Source organism: Panthera pardus, unplaced genomic scaffold (assembly GCF_024362965.1).
Source record: "Panthera pardus isolate Hobbes unplaced genomic scaffold, ASM2436296v1 HiC_scaffold_10, whole genome shotgun sequence".
Taxonomy (NCBI): domain Eukaryota; kingdom Metazoa; phylum Chordata; class Mammalia; order Carnivora; family Felidae; genus Panthera; species Panthera pardus.
The window spans coordinates 89353984-89375081 of NW_026526655.1; the positions used below are offsets into that span (position 1 = coordinate 89353984).

Genomic DNA, 21098 nt, shown 5'->3' on the forward strand with positions numbered 1-21098 from the left:
AACTGATATAAATGTGGTTTGGATTTTTTTTTAATTTACCTCAATTAAGTGTCCATTTTATGTCATTAAATATCCATATTAATGTCCATTAAAATAAATTGTAATTAATTTTCTTGACATCAAAGGAATGTATAATAATTTTATAGTTGATGATGGATTCATGGAAGAAAGCCATATGGAGCAATCTTGATAGTATATTACATCTTCACTCAAAACTGAAGTAAAAACTTATGCTTAATATACTTAGGAGGTTAGGTACATTGGCACTGTAAATTTCTTTGATAGCTTTCATATTTCATAGACACAGATTTTAAAGCAGTGCACTGTTTGTTGGGGAACTCAGTTCATGTTTTGAGAAAATTGTTCTTTGTGCCAAAGATTACAGTACATGAAACCTATTGCAATCTCAGCATCAAGTTTCAAAAGAGAGATATACACTTAATTGGCTGATTACAAGAAAAATGTAATGCTTTTATTTAGATGATAATTAGAGCAGAAGAATGCAGTCTTTTAAATAAGAAATCCAAGATTTAAACTGGTGTGAAAAAAGTCAGTATTTTATAGTATTTAACTTTTTTACTGACCAGTATTAAGAATAATAATAATAAAAAATAACAGACTATTCAACATTATTTTTAAAAATATTTCTGTAAGAGGGCTGCCTGAGTGGCACAGTCAGTTAAGCGACTCTTTTTGTTTTTTTTTTAATGTTTATTTATTTTTGAGAGAGAGAGTGACACAGAGTGTGAGCAGGGAAGGGGCAGAGAGAGAGGGAGACAGAATCTAAAGCAGGTTTCAGGCTCTGAGATGTCAGCACAGAGCCTGATGCAGGGCTGGAAGCATGAACCATGAGGCCATGACCTGAGCCAAAGTCGGACACTTAACTGACTGAGCCACCCAGACACCCCTAAGTGACTCTTGTTATTAGCTCAGGTCTTGATTTCAGGATCCTGAGTTAAAGCCCTCCACTGGGCTCCATGCAGTGCATGAAGCTTACTTTAAACATTTTTTTTCTGAAAGAAAAATCATTTTAAAAGAAAATAAAAAACCAAACATATATGTTTGTATATGTGTGTGTCTTTTTTTTCCTATTTAGGGACCAATGTTTGTGATAAGGACAATGGTGGATGCCAGCAACTTTGTCTTTATCGAGGAAATTCTCGGAGAACTTGCACTTGTGCCCATGGATATTTAGCAGAGGATGGAGTTACTTGCCTAAGGCATGAAGGCTATTTGCTATATTCAGGGAGAACAATATTAAAAAGTATACATCTTTCTGATGAAACCAATTTAAATTCACCAATAAGGCCATATGAAAATCCACATTATTTTAAGAATGTCATAGCCTTGGCTTTTGACTATAATCAAAGAAGAAAAGGTACCAACCGAATCTTTTACAGCGATGCACACTTTGGAAATATACAGCTTATTAAAGATAACTGGGAAGACAGACAAGTAATCGTTGAAAGTAAGTACAATATTTTTTTAAATACTTTGGTGAAAATGAGTATCATTTGCATTAGCAGAGAAATTAGAATGGTAATTGTATGTAGTAATTACATTTTTTTGAGTTTATATTCAAGAATAATGCTCCTATGTTATCTGATCTGCTGAAAGTCAAAGAAGCAATTAACCGTTAGCATGTACAGTATGTATATTATGATTATTAGTTTCTAATCATGGAACTTTCAATATAATCCTTGACGGTGTCTTTTTGTAAGTATATCAAAATTCATGGAAATTTTTTTTAGTATAAAACTATACTAATTTTATTTTCTTCTTCTGGGTGAAATTATATCTTTAGGAATATCTGCCTAATTTTATTCAGTGAATTGTATTTTCTCAAACAAATATCAGAAATTATTATTTGTGTGTGTGTGTGTGTGTGTGTGTGTGTGTGTGTGTGTGTATAGTAGTGTTGAGAAAATGTTAGTAAATAAATACTATTTTAAAATATTTTTATATTTTAAGTGACATATTCATTGAAGCAAAATATTGTTATTCATGTAGTTTATTTTTATATTCGTATTGTTTATTCATATAGTTATTCATATTGTTTAGAGAAACATCTTTCCTGCCATCCAACTTTCAACAAGGATGATCTTCACATTCCTGATATAACCTCTTGCTTTTCTCTCTGTGTGATTTTCATATATCCCTCACTTTTCCAATTTCATTATACTTGAAGACAATCCTTTTCATTACTTTCTAAATTGTAAAATAATGCATAAATTAATTGTATTCAAGTAAAATAGATTTAAAAACTAAATTTCTGCCTTATCACTGCAACATCAATTCCATTTACTTACCCATAACAGCAGTCATGTCTTCAGAACTTTTTTCATGTAATGTGTATCTCATTTGTAATTACAAAATTGAATGATACTATATGCATTATTCAGATTTTTTATATATGTACCTTGAAAAGTTTTTATTTCCTATTTAAGACTCTATCTAATTCTTTTGAAAGCCTGTGCCTATTTTGCACTAAATATAAACTAATCATTTTGTTCTGATAAACATTTATTTCTGGTATTTCATCATTACCTACAATCTCAAAATGAACATTTGTGCATATAAATATTTTTATTCACACATGTGAGTATTTCTTTAGCATAGAATCCTAGAAATAGAATTGCAGAATCAATCAGTATTTATTTTAATTTTTAGCTGGTCAAATTCCTGCCAAAAAGACCATACCAGTTTCTATTTTCATCAAATGTATATGAAAAGGCTTATTGTCTCACACTTTTTTCAACAATAATTTCATAATTTTTATTAATTTATGACTATCTAATTTGTAAGAAAAGTCAACTTATATTAATATACCTGATAGCTAGTGAAATATAACATCTACTGCATGTTTACTCATTTAAATGTAAGTATAAATATGGTCAAACTTATTATACATTGCCACACAATGCAATGCCTAACATTCTGCTAGGCCAGTATTTGTTTATTCAAATCTTACTCAGATTTTCCAAATTAGTTCAAAAATAAACTTGTATAAATATATATTATCATTTCTTTATTCTCTAGGTTACTACACTTATTGATAATTTCATACCAGTTGTAAATTACAGAACGTGCCAATATGCCATTTTGGGGTGTGTGTGTGTGTGTGTGTGTGTGTGTGTGTGTGTGTGTGTGTGTGTTTGAAAAAGAGAGAGAGATGAAGGGAGATAATGCAACTGTAACAATATTGATCATAAAGTACAGACATATTTGAAATTTATCAACTCAGTATATGTATAAGAAGTTTAGATTATACTACTACTCTAGTCCTCCATTTCTTCTAGACTGATACAGTTCAGAGTTGAAAGTGCTTGCATTGTATCCACAATATATTAATTAACTTATTAATTCATTTTCTATGCTTCAGAATTTTTGTCAGGTATTCTGGTTATAAAGTTGAATACCAGCCCATAGGCCTTTAGAAGCCACAGTTTCAGAAGAGACTGCAAAAAAACATTGAAATTCAGTAGAAGCCACAAGATACTAAAAGACTAGAGAATTAAAAAAAAAAACAGAAACAAAAAAAAAACAAGCTGTTTGGGGAAGACTATAAGACGCCACTGACCTGAGTTGAGGAAACTTAAAAGATCAATAGAAATCTATTAGTAGACTGGGGCAGGTAGAGGAGGAGAGGAAGAAAAAAGAATAATTCTAGACCTGTGGTCCTCAAGTGTGGTTTCCTGGGGACTCCTGATAGGTGTTTAAGGAGTCTAAGAGATCAATAGTATTTTCATAATAATACTAGATAATTGCCTTTCCACAGAATTGACCTTTGCATTGATGGTGTGAAAGCAGTGGTGGCCAAACTGCTGACAACTTAGTGCTAATCAAAGCAATGGCACTAAACTGTATTAGTAGTCATTGTATTTTTCAATGCTGCTTAATAGCAGAGAAAAAAAAAAAGCCTGTTTCACTTAAGAACATCCTTAAAGAGAGTAAAACATTTTTATTTTATTAAATCCTGATCCTACAGTACACATCTCTTTATTAGTCTATGTGATGCAATACACATAGGTCACTTTTGCTGCATTCTGAACTTCATTGGTTGCCTAAAGGAAACCAATCATTTGTGTGATTATTTGGGTTCATGCTTCTTTTAAGGAACACCATGCTTTACTTGAAAGAGTGAGGAACATATAGTCTATGGTTATTCAAACCTTGGTGTGTAGCAGACATTTTCTAAAGAACGAATACAATGAGTCTGTCACTACAAGGAAAATGACTTCCAATATCTGCTGCAAATAATAGAAATCAAGCTTTCATGTAAAAGTTACAATTCCGGAGGATTTGTATCGAGTACAGTAAGCTTGATGACTTCCCAGTGCTTAAAGGCTTTTCTGATGATATGGGTGTTGGTATTATTGAGCTAATTTTTTGCACAATGAAATGTGTCAACAGATATGCTTAACTTAGGGAACCAATATTTTTCAAATGACATGATAAAAAAGTCATGAATGGGTAAATGATCCATTCAAAGTGTAGGATGGACCAATGGATTTTAATATGATAGAGTATGAAAAGTTCACCAGTATGGTTTCTGATTCCACACTGAAGCTAAGCTTTAAGTAACTACCACTTGTTATGTGTTAGTAGAGTGTGAAAGAATATCCAGAATTATCTGAAAAGGCTACTAAAACACCTTTCTCTTCCAACTTCATAGCTGTGTGAGGCTGGATTTCCTTCACATACTTCAACTAAAACAACCTAACAGGAAAAGAAGCCGATGTGTGAACCTAGCTGTCTTCTAGTATTCCAGAAACTAAACAGACTTGTAAAATTTTAAAACAGTATTCTGTTCTCATTTAAAACAATACAGGCGTGCCTGGGGGGCTCAGTTGGTTAAACATCTGACTCTTGATTTTGGCTCAGGTCATGATTTCACAGTCATGAGATTGAACCCCACATCGCACTCCACACTGAGCCTGGAGCCTGCTTGGGATTCTTTCTGTCCCTTTCTCTCCGCCTCTCTCTCACACTCTGTTTCTCAAAATAAATCAATAAACCTTAAACAAAATAAATTAAACAATACAGGTATTTTCTTAGAAGGTGTTAGTTATATTAATATGCAGTCAATTCATTTGTGTTTTACAAGATGAATTGAAATTTACAAATTAAATTTTACAAATTTACAAATTACAAGAGGTTAATATATATTTAAAACAAAATTTTTAGTTTAAATTCTAATATGGTAAATAAATATGATGCAAATCACATAAAATTTCTTTCAAGTCCTCAATTTTTAAGATAGTAAAAGTTCTCAGAATGAGAAGTTTCCAAACTACTCTTCTAGAATAAGCGTTCAGAAAATTTTTATTTTTTTAAAAGGTTATTTATTTATTTTGAGAGAGAGAGAGAGCTAGCTGGGGAGAGGCAGAGAGAGGAGAGAGAGTGAATCCCAAGCTGGCTCCTTGCTGACAGCATGGAGCCTGATGTGGGGCTTGAACTCATGAATTGTGAAATCATGACCTGAGCCGAAACCTAGAGTCAGACGCTTAACTGACTGAGCAACCCAGGAACCTCCAAGCTCAGAAAATCTTTAGTACAAAGACAGGGTAGACAAGGAATCACATATCATTTAGTGTGATTAGGATGTGGATTATATGGCACAAATTGGTGTGAGATGAAGATAAAGTCCTAGGGAGGGTGCCAATAATGAAAGATTTGATCTGCCAATATAAGGAGCATTAAAAAAAGTTTAGGGGTGCCAGGTCAGTCAGTTAAGCATCCGACTTCAGCTTAGGTCAGGATGTCACAGTTGGTGAGTTTGAGACCCGCATCGGCTCTCTGCTGATGGAGCCTGGAGCCTGCTTTGGATTCTGTGTCTTCAGCTTTCTCTGCCCCTCCCCAGCTTGTGCTTTCTTCCAAAAATAAACATTAAAAAAATAAATAAATAAAAATACAAATAAATTTTAAAAAGTTTATTGAGATATAATTTATACACCACACAATTCACCCATTAAAAGTACACAAGTGAATAGTTTTTGGTGTATTACATTACATTTTTAATTTTTTAAATTAGGTAATATATATTATGCATAATATATAATCCATATATAATAAAATTCGCCATTTCAACTATTTTTAATTGTACAATTCAGTGAAATTAGATTCTTAATATTGTACAATCATCATGACCATTTCTCAAATCTTTTTATCACTTCAAATAAAATTCTGTTTAAAAGTTACTCTCCATTCCTTTTCCCCATAGCCCCTGGTAACTTTTGATCTGCTTTCTTTCTTTATAAATCTGCCTATTTTAGGTATTTCATGTTTGTGTAATGACACAATATTTTACCTTATGCATGTGGCTTATGTCACTTAGCATAATGTTTTCAAGGTTCATTCATGTTGCAGCATGAATCAAATTCATTCCTCTTTTTGTGCCTGAATAATCTTTTATTGTATATATACACCACATTTTGTTTATCCTTTCATTTCGTTTGCAGACACTTGGTTTCTTTCTACTTTTTGACTATTGTAGAAATGCTGCAATGAACACTGATGTACTAATATCCAAGATAAGTAGTTTTGGTTTTATTAGTAGATGAAGGGAAAACATTTGTGTTATAAGGTATACATACACTAGGCTTTTGTTTTATGATGATAAGTCTGGCTGTGCTATGTTCAGTAAAGTTCAATGGTCATGTCTGAAGGCTAAGATGACTTAGGAGTATAGATCCTTTTAGAACAGTGGTAAATGAAACTGAAAGCATATTAAAGTGTACATGCAACCAAACCATTCTAATCCTGCCTCCTAAAATCAAAGAAATTAAAACCAGTAGCATTTTCGTAGCTGAAAACGTTAAATCCTGCCTCCTAAAATCAAAGCAATTAAAACCGGTAGCATTTTCGTGGCTGAAAGTGTTAATGCTCATGGAGGAAGTGAAATATAATAGCTGGGAGTTGGAAATCAGTCAAGTTGGGATTCAGATCCCACTTTGCTGTTTAGTTACTATGTGATACTGTCAGTTTCCTCGCCTCCAAAATGGGAAACCAAATCATAGTTTTTTTTGTGTGTGGAGGTTTTATAAGAAAGGGTATGCACAAAACTTACAATCAAGCCTAATTTTATTTAAAACTTTGTGTTACTGTATTTGTGATACATTTGTGGATTATTTAAGGTAATTATCCTCTAAATTATTTTTAGAATATGTGTTAGAGTTGTTAAACAATCAGAAATAATTATAATAATTACAGATATGAAGTAGTGTATTAAGGTCAGACTAGAATTTAAAAATTAAGATTAGTTTACGTGGATAATTCACATAAACTTCTCTAAATACTCTCCCTACACCACCCCATCCCCACTAAGAAGTTGCTAATTTGTTTAACCATTGCAATCCTCTCTTAAAGTTTTGTAGGAGAATTTATAGTTTGATTTGCCAGACCGGAAAATAAAAACAACAAACAAAGCAAAACAATTCCCTCCCCCAAAAGAGTTACTGGTACACACGTATATACAAATGAGATGCAAAGTTCATTTTTGTCTTGGTATTGCATTTTAATAATTCTGGAATAATGCATTTTGTCTTGTTACATCTTTTACCACATATAAAAAGAAAAAAAAACTTAATGGCAACATGATGAAGTATTTAAAGATATCAAAAGCAGTGATAGGGCTGCAGCTGCTGTGAAGGGCTGCTGGGCTGAGGCTGCTGATCCTTCTCAGTTGCTTTCCTTCTCTGTGTGGGGTGAGCAGGTGTTGGGGCCCTGGCCCAGCCCTGTTGTGGGTAGGCTACTGTGAGAAGTGCAGGACCTATAGCACTCCTGGCATGTTCACTTCTCCAGTCTGTCTGCTGGGTGGGCATCGCCCGGACACGGAGCCAGGACCATTACAGCTTGACTGCTGAGCAGAACGGGTGTGGCTGGAGCACCTGCGTGTCCTAGTTGTAGTTCAGGGTGCTCACCCTGCCCTTGCATCTGGTCTCCTTAGCTAAAGGGCTCAAGAATTGCATCCCTCCCAGTTGTGGTTTGGTGTCTCCATGGGGTTAATTGCCATGCAAACTTGCCCACACTGGTTACAGCACTGGGTAGGCAGAGCATTCCTTCTGGTGCTAGCAGGCTAGAGGTAGAGCACCAAAAATAGTGCCTGTCGACTCTGTCAACAGCAAGTTATGATGAAATTTCAAAAGTGGAATCTTTCAGGGCTTTTGTCCCTGGACAAAGTCCCTACAGTTTCCTCTGTCTCCAGCAGCGACTTTAAATTAGTAAGTGGGTCTCTCTCACTTATGGTCTAGGCAATTTTCAATCTGTTTTGCCCAGATTCTCGGGGTGAGTGGCTTTTCTTGCAACTCCTTTAAGAGTCAGATCTCCCTCTCCTGTAATTCTGTGATTCTACTCATCTTAATCCTCATTGATTTTTAAAACCAGACATTTTAGGGGCTTATCTTTCTGGTGATAGCCCCCAGGGTCAGAGTTCCCGATGAAGGACATAATTTATTCACTCCTTGGGGAAGTGTTCTGTATTTTGGGCATCATCATTGTGATTGGGAAGTCACCTCACTGCTGGGTTAGGGTCCCAGAGGACGTGGTTTGTCTGCCACTCTTACTCTTCTCAATGCATCTTGTGTGTGTGTGTGTGTGTGTGTGTGTGTATGTAGGTGCTATTCATCTAGTTCTCAGGTCCTTTTCAGAGAAAAATGATTTCATAACTAGCTGTAATTTTGTTGTGTCCTGGGAGGAGGGGTGTTCAGGGTTTTCCTACAATACCATCCTGAACCCTCTTCCTTCTTCCTTCATAATGCTTATATTTATATATATATATATATATATATATATATATATATATATATATATATATATATATATATATAGTTTTTTTCAAGACTACTGGTGGTAATATGCCTTGCTTTTAAACTATATTTTATTGGAAATATATTTTTCCTTTATTTTTTAAAAAATTTTTTAAATGTTTATTTATTTTGGGGGTGGGGGGCGTGAACATGAGCAGGGGAGGGGTAGAGAGCGAAGGAGACACAGAAACCAAAGCAAGCTCCAGGCTCTGAGCTGTCAGCACAGAGGCTGATGTGGGGCTCGAACCCACGAACTGTGTGATCATGACCTGAGCTGAAGTCGACACTTAACCGACTGAGCCACCCAGGTGCCCCTTTTTTATTTCTTTTAAATGAGCTAGTTCCATATCCTTTTATGAGTGCCTAAACATTCATTTGATTATGTTAATTTTTATTTTTTGTTTTAAATGCTTATATATTTATTTTGAGAGAGAGAGAGAGAGAGAGAAAGAGAGAGAGAGTGAGTGAGTGAGTGTAGGAGCAGGGATGGGGGATCAAGGGAGAGAGAGAGTCCCAAGCAGGCTCCATACTCAGCCTGGAGCCTGACACTGGGCTCAGTCTCATGACTGTGAGATCACTACCTGAGCTGATAGCAAGAGTTGAATGCTCAACCAAGTGACCCACCCAGATGCCCCATTTTATGTTAATTTTTCTATTTGCAATTTCAAAGGCTAAAAAAACTGTCAGCTGTTAAAATGTATTTATTTTTTATTTGCTTGGTATATATCATATAAAAATTCATTCTAAAAATGTGGGGATCTTAGCTACTCAATATTTTCAGATTTTATAAAATAAATACTTTCAGTAATATTTATTAGCTTGCAGCAATTTTCAGATTACCTATTAAGATAATTGCAAATGTTGGAAAGACATAAAGGAGCATTGTTTTATTGTACATTGAAATTACAAAGGTTAAGAAACAGGTAAGAATGAAGGATGAATGTTCTGTGTAGGGAGTCAGCAAGTGCTGAGGCAAGGGATAATTTTTATGCTCCAATGAAGACAGAGAATAACATGATTGATTACGGAGAGCAAAATCTAGAGTTAATCATGATTAGTGCAGAGAAGAAGAGAACATGGGATTTCCTCCTCATTAAGTTGCAGGATGTAAATTGGTGCTCAGTATGGCTTCCATGAATTCATAATTTCTTAAAATATTAGAGTCTCTCCAAGAAGATGGCCTATGTCAGGTTGGGGAGGAAACAATTTTTACTATATCCTCTTGGGATTTTGTCAGTGAAATGTGAATTCAACTCATAGAAAACAGCTTATCACGAAAAAAAGAAGGCATAAAAATTTTTATGTAATGTTAATTTTTATGAGTACATGGAGGACTTCACAGAAAAGAAGTAAAGACCCAAAGAAACAGAGTCAGGGGTTTATATACCATTTTAACAAAGGGTGATCAATTGCAGAGATGTAGCTAAATGACAACAACAAAAAACAACCACAAAAAAAAGGAATCTGGGCTTCTAGGGAAAGTAAATTGTGGGAGGATAAATATATGGGGGAAACTAATGGAAGATAATGGTTTTTTAGTAAGATGTTGTTTATGTTGACTCATTTCGGTGCTATCTCCAACTCCTGTGATAATGATAGTTCTTCCTGCCCTAGAATCATGGAGGGGATACCTTCATGAAGGAAAATTTATGTCCTGTTATTAAGTAGATAGGGGGAGGGTAGCAAGATTTTCCTGTATCCACTGTTTCTCAGTTGCCTTCAGCTCACAATAATCCTTATGTGATAGTAGTATAATTTGGGGTGGCATATTCTGATCCCCTTCATAAGCATAATGGTCCTAAATGTCTTTTACCCTACAATATTGATCAAGACCAGATCCCTATAGGGCACTGGCATATCTGAATAAGAGACATTGGAACCACAGGTAGAAGCTCCTTAACATGAGGAGCAGAAAAATTCATGAGGAACATTATGTTAGAGACAGAAAAATTCTGAGTCATGTGTAGAACGTATCACTGAAGTTCTGTAGGGTCAATATTATGTGTGGTCCAGATCTTGGAGGCAGCGAAGGGACAGGGGACCTCAGGAGCACTCAGTTATCAGTATTAGGATTATTCATAGAGTCAGAGCTTCCCAATTTTTCGTGAATGTGTCAGAATAGCTGATGGCAATAGACGGAGTAGAAGGCAATACTAACATTTTTCTGTTGAGAAGTCAGTCTTAATAAAATAGGAAGCTGAAAAGTTTTCTGTAAACGTACTCAGGCTCAGAGGACTTCCCTAGTTAGATCGTATTAGTTGGTCTGACAAGGATTCTGTTTGCAGAATTAGAAACATGCTGGATCATGCCAATGTGGAAGAGAGGACCTTTGCTTATTATAAAACTTGAAATTTGAAAGCTATAGTGGGTCCTCAAGCTGTTATAGTTTATGATTTTGATTAGGAATAGAGGGAAGGAATAAGAGGAAACTGGCAAGCTGGTGCATCTGCTGTAGGATATCACACTTAAAAAGGTACTAGGTGGACTTGGGAAATAGTGATTCACATATGAATTAACAACCCAATAGAGGATCACTACCAAATGAAGTCTCAGTAGGTGAGTGAGTAGATACTGAGATTAATAATCCTTGATCAGAGGGATCAGGGATAGATGGGTCAGTCAGGTAAGCATCCGACTGTTATCAGGTTCAGCTCATGATCTCACGGCTTGTTGGTTCAAGCCCCACATCGGGTTCTACACTGATAGTACAGAGCCTACTTGGGTTTCTCTCTCTCTCCCTCTCTCAAAATAAATAAATAAACTTAAAACATCCTGGATCAGAGTCATTTCTGTATTAAATGTCAGTTTAAACTTAATTACATTTATTTCTTTTTTAATCCCTATTCTAGGAAGTAGAGATTAGTGTATATCAATTAGCTTTGATTAATAACATACCATCCCAGAATTCAGTGTCTTTAAACAACAACTGCTTATTTATCCCACTATTCTATGATTGGCTGATGATTCTTCTGATCTCTGGTCAGCCTCAGATCAGATGGCAGCTGGATGATCTAGGACGGCTTCCCTCATATGTCCGGCAGTTGGCATGCTGTATTCTGGATTTTGGGCCACTAGTCTCTGTTATTTAGCAGGCCAGCTTGGAATGGTCTCGTGGTTCTCAGAAATGGCTGGCCTCAACGCACAAATATTTTACAAGCCATATGTACTGATGTCTCATTGGTCAAGGAAAATCACAGCCAAGTCCAGATTCAGAGGATGGGGAAATAGAGTCACACTGATGGGTGGAACTGCAAAGGGGCTACACACATACATGAAGGAGGAGAATTTGCAACTTCTGTAATCAGCACAGTTGTGTAAGTGATTATTAGCTTATCTCCAGAACCTCCTGAATAATACAATGAAATTTGGCCTATTTTTTAAAACTCTTTTCTGTTTTATCTGTTATATAATGTTTCTTGACAACCAATAGTGGACGATGACAATAATATCTGGCTTTATCTAGGAGCTAGAAATCAATATATCTTTTATGGTGAAGAAATAAAATGAGATAGGAAAGGATTATCTATTGAGAAAAAGATAGAACAAAACTATGGGTTAGTGTATTTTATGACACTGAATTGATTTTGTCACTTTCAAGAGTATAAACTTGTTTATATTTAGCTCAAATAATGCTCATTTTTTATAAGTCCCTTGTGATTAGTTATTATTAAGTCGCTTTAATTGTCCCACATCTCTGTGTAAGCAACGTGACTGAAAAATTTATTTACTTCTTTATTTATTTGTTTGAAAGAGAAGAAATATTTGTAGTTTTGACTTGAATGAGAAAGTTGTAAACGGCATCTAGGGAAAAAGAAATCTGTGATGTAGTGTTAGAAGAGGAATATTTTGGGGCGCCTGGGTAGCTTAGTCAGTTAAGCGTCCAACCTCGGCTCAGGTCATGATTTCACGGTGTGTGAATTTGAGCCCTATGTCAGGCTCTATGCTGACAGCTCAGAGCCTGGAGCCTGCTTCTGGAGCCTGGAGGGATTCTGTGTCTCCCTCTGTCTCTGCACCTCCCCCACCTCAAAAATAAACATTAAAAAAAAAAAAGAGGCGTTTTTCATAGGAAGCAATAAAAGTATACGTATTAGAACTTTTCTTTCCTCTTGAGAGGTTTATGGTATGAATTCAGCAGATGAAATCAATGTATGGTGAATTATAAGTAACACTTTGAGGGACTGGTTGATGAATTCAAAATTCCTAAGGAAACAATAGAGCACCTGCAGAAATAGGCAAGGTCACAAGTGAATCCAGGGTTCCTCTTGAAAGATGATTATATAATTTGTAGGAGTAAAGTTACCTATAATTATTTGAAAGGGAAAATATTTCAATTTCATGTACACATTAAAATGTGCTCCTTTTGTTTCGCTTATAATACAAAAGTAAACAAAATTTACCAGAAATCAAGAAGTATTATTTGCATATTCAGCTTGCCATTATGATCTTTTTAGTATAGCATATATGGTTAAAAATGTTGAGAGAGAAAATGTTAAAAGAATTTATACTAAAACAAACCATTACGTGAATATAGATTTCTTATGACAGAAATTCAGGTACATATTTTTCTTCATAGAATTTTAAAGCTTTAAAAATGACATAAGTAAAGACATAAATTCCAAAATTTTTCATTGTTAGCCTTATTTGCAACACCTACGAAAATGCAGTAAATGGCTTAGATTATCACTCTTGCAGAATAGCAGACTCAATAATACTTCATGACATATTCAAATTAATGATGATGTTGCAAACCTCATTAAGTTTAAAAAGTTTTTAATGTTTATTTTTTTAAGAGAGAGAGAGAGACAGAGAGACAGAGTGCGAGTGGGGGAGGGACAGAGAGATTGGGAGACAGAATCTGAAGCAGGCTCCAGGCTCTGAGCTGTCAGCACAGAGCCCAACATGGGGCCTGAACTCACAGACTGCGAGATCATGACCTAAGCCAAAGTTAGATGCTTAACTGACCAGCCATGTAGGCACCCCCTCATTAAATTTTTAAGATTTCTACAAAGTATGGGTACCTAGGTGGCTCAGTCAGTTGGTCATCGTGTTCAGCTCAGGTCATGATCTCACGGTCCATGAGTTCAAGCTCTGCGTCAGGCTCTGTGCTGACAGCTCAGAACCTGGAGCCTGCTTCAGATTCTGTGTCTCCCTCTCTCTGCTCCTCCCTCTCTCATACTCTGTCTCTCTCTCACTCTCAAAAGTAAATAAACATTAAAAAATTTTTCAAAAAAAAAAAGATTTCTACAAAGTAGAATTTTCAATGTATAGTTCTATGTTTTACTGACATGTTGATAAAGCTAAGTGTTAACCAGTATTCTCCTCCAACCAGGTACCATGTTTCCTTTCAGTTCCTTAGGCAATTTACACTCAATGGTCTTTCTTCTTCTTTTGCTTTCCTCTTAGACATCTTTCTTTACAGCCATGGCATTTTTATGCCTCAATGCATGCCTTAACACACTTAAAAATCTCCCCATAATTTTTGATAACACGTTTTGACCTTGTTCTTTGTTTTCACTTTCCACTATAACTTGACAACAGCCTGGGTCTGATTGCTCCTGGGGCATAGTGTTTCTTCTCTTCCTGAACACAATCTGATTACACTACATCCAGCCTATTCTAACGTATCTGTTAACCTGCTTTACTATCTTTATCCACATTATAATTATTATCCTACATTTCCACTGCACACTTCCATTACTTCTCTATTGACCATTCTCTTTTTTTTTTTCCTAAACCTGGACTAAGAGATAAGTCATGTATTGGTGTGCTATCACTTTCCTAAACCATCAAATACTGCTTTCTATGTCTTCGGTTTCTGAATGTAGAAGTGCAGTTCCTGCAGAAACTTTCTCCCTACTCATGGGTATATTTTCCCTTTTAAAGAGCTCAATCATTGTGATGATTCATACTGGTACTCTCATTATTTAATATTACCCCGACTCCAAATTTGCCAGTTTATCTCCTCACTACTAGAAGAGCATGAAAATTCCCTTTAATATTCTTAATGTCAGCTCATAATTTAACATACCAAAGTCAGTCCCCAGCCTAAAAATGAGAACCTCTCCTATTTTTATTGTTAGTGAAATTATTACTTTTTTAAAACCAGTCAGAATCTAACCTCGCGATTATTAACTATCTCTGTTCCTCTACCCCCTAATCATTTACATTGAGTATTTTTTCTTAAGCACTGTCATCATCATAGGCCATGTTTCTATCCTTTTTCTGCCTTGATTCTCTAGAAGTTTCTACATATCATGCACAAAATGCTTTCATTGAGTTCCCCCTTAAAACACTGGTTGATTCCCTATTTTCTGCATCTCAAAGTATAATCCATTACCTCCTTTCTAGGTATAATCTCAATCTAGGTGATCCATGTCACCAGAAATCTCTATGTCAAATTTACCCTTTCGTCCAGTCCTGTTCACACCATTTTTTGTCTCATGAATATACCATGTTCTTTTTCAAATTCCACATCTTTACTTATGTGGTTACATTACAATGAAAGAGACATTATAGCCTTTCAAATGGTCTTTATTTTGGAGAATCTTTATAATTCAGCTCAAATCCCTCCATACAGTTAAGGAATGCATTTTTTTCCCCCTAGAACTGCAGCCCACAGTGATTTCCTTCTTTTGAAAAACATTCAGGGCTTGCCATGTGTGCTTCACATCCTTATCACCTCCTTAGTTATTATCCTATGGACTTTCCTTTGTTTCATTTTTGTCTATATGATCTCTCCAAAGAAATGTCAAGTTCTCCTAGGAAGGGTCTATTGCATATACTCTTTTCTATGCCCTTTATAATCTAAAACAGTACTCATCACTTGGTAGATCATAAAAATAACTAGCTTTATTGTGAATTGGTTATGTGTTAGCCATAAAATTAGGTTGTTAAAGGACTTGTTTGAAAACTTCATTTGCAGAGTAAAAGGAATTCTGTGACTTCAATTGCTTGCCTAGTTGGACTTGAGATTAGCAGAAGGAGGGGGATTGGAGACTTAAATTTCTGTGAAAAAGTGGAAAAGGCAGTATAGGATATTGGTTAAAAGCAGAGTTTCTAACGATTCTAGAGCCAGAATATCTAGCTGAATTCAGCCTGACCCCTTCCTTGCTTTTCACCACTTAAAGGCTGTATCCTCAGGAAATTATTTACCTCTCCTTGCCTCATTTTCTCCTTTGAGAAATAGGGATAATGCTAGTAGCAATCTCAGAGGGTTGATGAGATTCAGTGAATTAATATTTCTTGCTTAGAACAGAGCCTAGTATTTAGTCAGCACTCAATTAACATAAACCATTTTGAGTGTTTGTTTTCATTTTCCTTAACTGATTCATTTTTTTTTAAAACTTCATTATTATGAGGCACCTGGGTGGCTCAGTCAATTGAGCATCCAATTCTTGATTTCAACTCAGGTCATGATCTCACAGTTCATGGGATAGAGCTTCACATCAGGCTCAGTGCTGAGTGTGGAGCCTACTTGGGATTCTGTCTCCATCTCTCTCTGGCCCTCCCCTGCTCATGCTTTCTCTGTCTCAAAATAAATAAATAAACTTGTAAAAAAAATTTTTTAAAGCTTCATTATTATAAATTAGTAGAATCCAGCCAGCATGCAAAATGGCCACAGTAATATACAAAGATTTTGAAGTACATAGGTGATTTCTCTCTTCAAAGTTTCAAATACTATGAATAAAGAAATTAGAGGGTCCATAAGAAGAGGACCTCTATGGGTGAAAAGGACATAGGTCTCCAAAGTTCTTTAATCACCTCACAGTGTTTACTGGGCTTATACACTGGACTCTGGCATGTTCTGGACATTGTCAGAGTTTTTGTCTTGAAATTACATGACAGAAGGTGCTTGTGCTATAGTAATAGAATATGCTTATACGAGTAGCAAAAGTGCTACTTTTGGGGGTGGATATGGAAAAAAATAATAGAAAGTGATATATTCAAGATGACAGAATGAATTCTATTGTTAGAAGCATTTGATTTTCCAAAGATTCAAATACTTCTCTATTTCCCACCCTCTGCAACTTGAATTCTACTGGTAACTTATGTTTGGTTGAGTGCCAAGACAAATCAAACCTGAAAAAAATAGAAAGGAATATTGGCAAATATAAATATGCATCAGATATACAAGAATGACTGTGTTGTGTAATAAAGCATTTTTATAAGTTCCTTTTTGCCTTCTCCCTTTTGAACCTGCAGGATAATGTTGCTTAGAAACCTATACGTGTAAAGTGATGGCTAAGAACAGAATTTATAATTAATCCATGGAAGTCTGAAATGGCAAAACCTTTGTAGGTTTGTAGAGTGTAAAGTTCTGTGTTTTTGCTATATTCACAAAACCCTGGGATTTGCATGGGCTAGACATGGGGTCAGGATTGACAAGGCGGGTCATCTGATGATAACCTTCCTACTTGAGATGACAGAGGTACTTAAGTCTGAAACAGTTGGTATCTGTAAAAGTTCCTGTTAGTTTTGTGGATGAAAAGGGGAAATGAGATTAATTTAATCCACATTTGAAAGACATCAGCAATAACCTTCATACTCTGCCAGTGTTAAGTAGAGAACAGAGTTCAATGAGAAAATGAACATTTGTTTCAGAATTAATAAAAAAAGAAGCATAATGTCCCAAGAAATTTTTCACCAGAATGGCATGAACCATGTATTTTTACAAATAAGCCAAATTCAATAATTGATTAAAAATCTTTTATATAGTATTAGACACTTATTTATAACTTATGGTGTAAATTCTATAACATTTTCCTCACTCTGTGAATTACCTGCATTGCTATTATTACATATACTCACAGCACAAGGGAACAAATTGGAAAGCAGCAAAATTCAGATTGTATTAGCAAATTACATAACACAGTCTATCATTCTGAATAGGAAGTAATGCCAAAGGGGTTATTTAAACTATGGGAGGTATAAAGCAATGCATTAGTTTTCTACATCCTGTAATTCAGGGTTTTCTTTCTATATAGTTTCATATATGAACTACACAGATTCAGAGATAAGGGAGGATAGATCTCTATTCTGAAATATATATCCAAATTATACCATTCTGTTAGCTTTATTGTCAACTCTGCTAAACAGTCACATGTACTGAGTAGATCATTCTCTCTCTTGCCTCTAGATAAATTTGAATGTGCTTTTCCTTACCTATATTTCACTTGGTTATATTATGCTCACATTGCAGTTCCAGTTTAACTCTTTCTCAATACCCACATGCCACACACACACACACACACACACACACACACACCCTCACTCGTTTCAATCCAAATAGAAGCATGTCTTTCATACTTTCTACAGTATGCAACCATTATTATTATTATTATTATTATTATTATTATTATTATTATTAAAATAGCTGCTTTGTTGTATTAGAGCAGACACTGTACCTTGTACATGAGTATATCTCTCCCCAGGCCTATTGTAGGTCCTCAGGATACTGCATTGATTGCTATTGCAAATGCCTTTGGGGGCATTCTGACACTGACTGTAGAGTTGCTTACTTAGTAAGCAACCAGTGACTACTCACCAAAGAAAGGAACTATGCTCTTTGAAAATCAAGATTCTTGCCCTTGTGGAATTAGCAAGGTAGTAGTGGAAATTGTACCAGTAGAAATAACAAGTTTGTATGACACAAGGGTGGTATGAGTCTAAGCAGAAATTTTATAGGCACTCAGAGTAAAATGAAATCTCTGCCATTTGGGATGATTAAGGGTTGTGTGGAATAGATGGTCTAAACTGACAGTTTTGTTGCATTCTAATGGAACTCTGACTGATAACATAAGGGCAAGTCAATGGCTTTTGCATATGCATCAGGTTATTAATATTTTCTGAGAATAATATTAAGACAACAAACATCTATCTTACTTTAAAATCACCTGGTGACAGATGGTTTCTTAAAATAGAAGTGACTTAATATGGTTTACAGTTATGTCCACATATGCCATTCTTGTTTTCCCCATGCAAAACATTTCTTGGACATAGCATATGAATTGAATATATACAACTACCTTACTTGGTGAGTACACAGTAAGTGGTCCTGTTTTCTTTGTGATTGAGTTCCTTGAAAAAGTGATTGGTTTGGTAGTAAAGCTGGAAATGAATTGAGTGTCTGTATTTGAATCATCCTAATATAAGATGAGCTTTGCCTAAACTTAATATTTTCTTATCTTCAACCGAGGAGACTGAATCACAGTAGTTGTCAAGTAGTATAATACTTTTGCACAAGATAATATTGCAATCTGAAATTATCACTTCCTTATAGACTCTAATGTTAAATTATCGTTTTTATCCTTGCCTTATTTAATTCAATTTGTCAAATATTCTTTTAGTACCTACCCAGAACAGAGTCTGCTTAGTCTCGTTTGAAATGAAATATTAAAGGCTCTATCATTTCATAACTAATAGAATTTCTTTCCTTGCACTCTACTCTTTAGCACAAGGGCTTTACATCAGTTTTAGAAATCCATAGAAATCATATTTATTTCTTCACAGAAAATACTGGAGTGCTTTATTTCACTGCTATGAAAATATCCTTTATTAACATGAGCTGTTACTCTTTTGAATTTAGGTGTGCATAACTTGATAGATGATGCTTCTTTATTGATTTTTTTCTTTTGCTTTAACTATTTCATTTGTTCCAAAAATATTTATTGTGCATTTAATATATGCTAAATATTTTATGGGGACGTTTCTTGAGTACTCTTCATTTGGAAAATCAGAAATAATGCAATTTATATATAATGGCAAAAATTGTTAGCATTGAAAAAACATGAACCATAAACAAAATATGTCTTCTCTTTGCTAGCCATCATGAATGGGGTAACACTTTGTTGAAGAATGCTAGAATGCTGCTGATAGATCAACGTTATAGAGTCATATTTTCTCATGACCAATGTAGCTTAGCTTTACACATGTATTTAATGTAGCAAACCTTTTTGTGAAGTGCTGCCATTTAAGTTCCATACAATCAGTAGTCATTTGCATGATTGTGGGAGTTTTAATACTTTCTGCGAAAGAGTACAGATCATATTTAAAGGTTCAGATATGGATTTCGAATCTTTCCTTATTCATCGCCATCACAAAATCAGGTTTTTTAGAGATTTGTCTTATTCACTTCGGTAATCACGTTCTGCGTCACATTATTTAGTCCTCATCATCATTTTGTTCATTGACACCTAAAGATCTTTGGCAAGGTAATATTCTGCTAAGATTAAAAGAATGAGCTTTCAAATAAGTGAGACTTGGATTCAAGTACAGGTTCTGTTCACCATTGTGTTACAGTCCGTTTAAGCCCTAACTGAAAATTAGGGAAGCTATCAGCACCAACTAACAGTTTGAGGATTAATGAAAACAGTGACAACAGGGTGCTTGCCACAGTGCCTGGCCCAAACTATTCCAGTCAAGAAGCAGCACTTTTTCATTGTAAAGGTGAATCTTTGATTGTAACGTGGATCTTAAAACTCATCCTGAAGCAGCCCCTGGAGAAAGTTTCTTGCTGCTTTGACAAAGTCACAACGTGGAAGGGTCCTGACTTTTTCTTCCCCCTTGATTCCTGAAACACTAAATGTGCTAATTATTTTGAACTTCATTCTCTTATTAGTAAGGAAAAATGAGTATCAGAGCATCAAAGTTCAAAATTATCAGCTCATTTTCATTCCAAAGTATGAAGATGCTGAGGAAAATGATAGCCCCAAATCTGCTCTTGAAGTAACTCTCCTCAGGTTCTGAGCAGACCAATGAACAAAAATTTAAGCTTCTTTTAATGATGTTTGTTATGAACCAAACTGTTCCCCTTCCACCTCCAAATTCATATTTTGAAACCTTAAGCCCCGGGTACTTCAAAAATGCAATTATATTTTAGACTCTATGTAAAGAGGTAACTAAGGTAAAATAAGATCATGTGGATGGGCCCTAATCCAATATGATTCATTCTTATAAGGGGAGGAGATTAGGACACAGACACCACAGTCTGAGGATGACAATGTGAGCGCACAGTGAGAATGCAGCCATTTTCAAGCCAAGGATAGAGGCTTTAGAAAAACACCACATCTGCTGACACCTTGTCTCCAGAACTGTGAGAAAATACATTTCTGTTGTTTAAGCCACCCAGTCTGTGGTATTTTGTTATGGCAGCCCTAGCAAACTCATCCAATATTCAAAAGAAGGAATGAGTGGATCATTTTTAGGGGCAAATACATATGTGGAATTGGAGCTAGTCATATGTAGAATACCTTTTGCTTCCTTAAGGGAAAATAAAAATTGAACATATTGTCC

The 21098-nt window shown here is 35.3% G+C and overlaps 1 protein-coding gene across 4 annotated transcripts in view; it reads left to right on the forward strand.

The window, feature by feature from the left end:
- The window catches only part of LRP1B (LDL receptor related protein 1B), a 1871086-nt gene that overhangs the window by 1418665 nt on the left and 431323 nt on the right, over positions 1–21098 (forward strand). For all 4 annotated transcript variants that reach the window (XM_053909160.1, XM_053909154.1, XM_053909157.1 and 1 more), the window contains exon 41: positions 1097–1468. In XM_053909160.1, coding sequence (XP_053765135.1) covers positions 1097–1468 — 372 coding nt within the window. The remainder of the gene's footprint in view (positions 1–1096; positions 1469–21098) is intronic.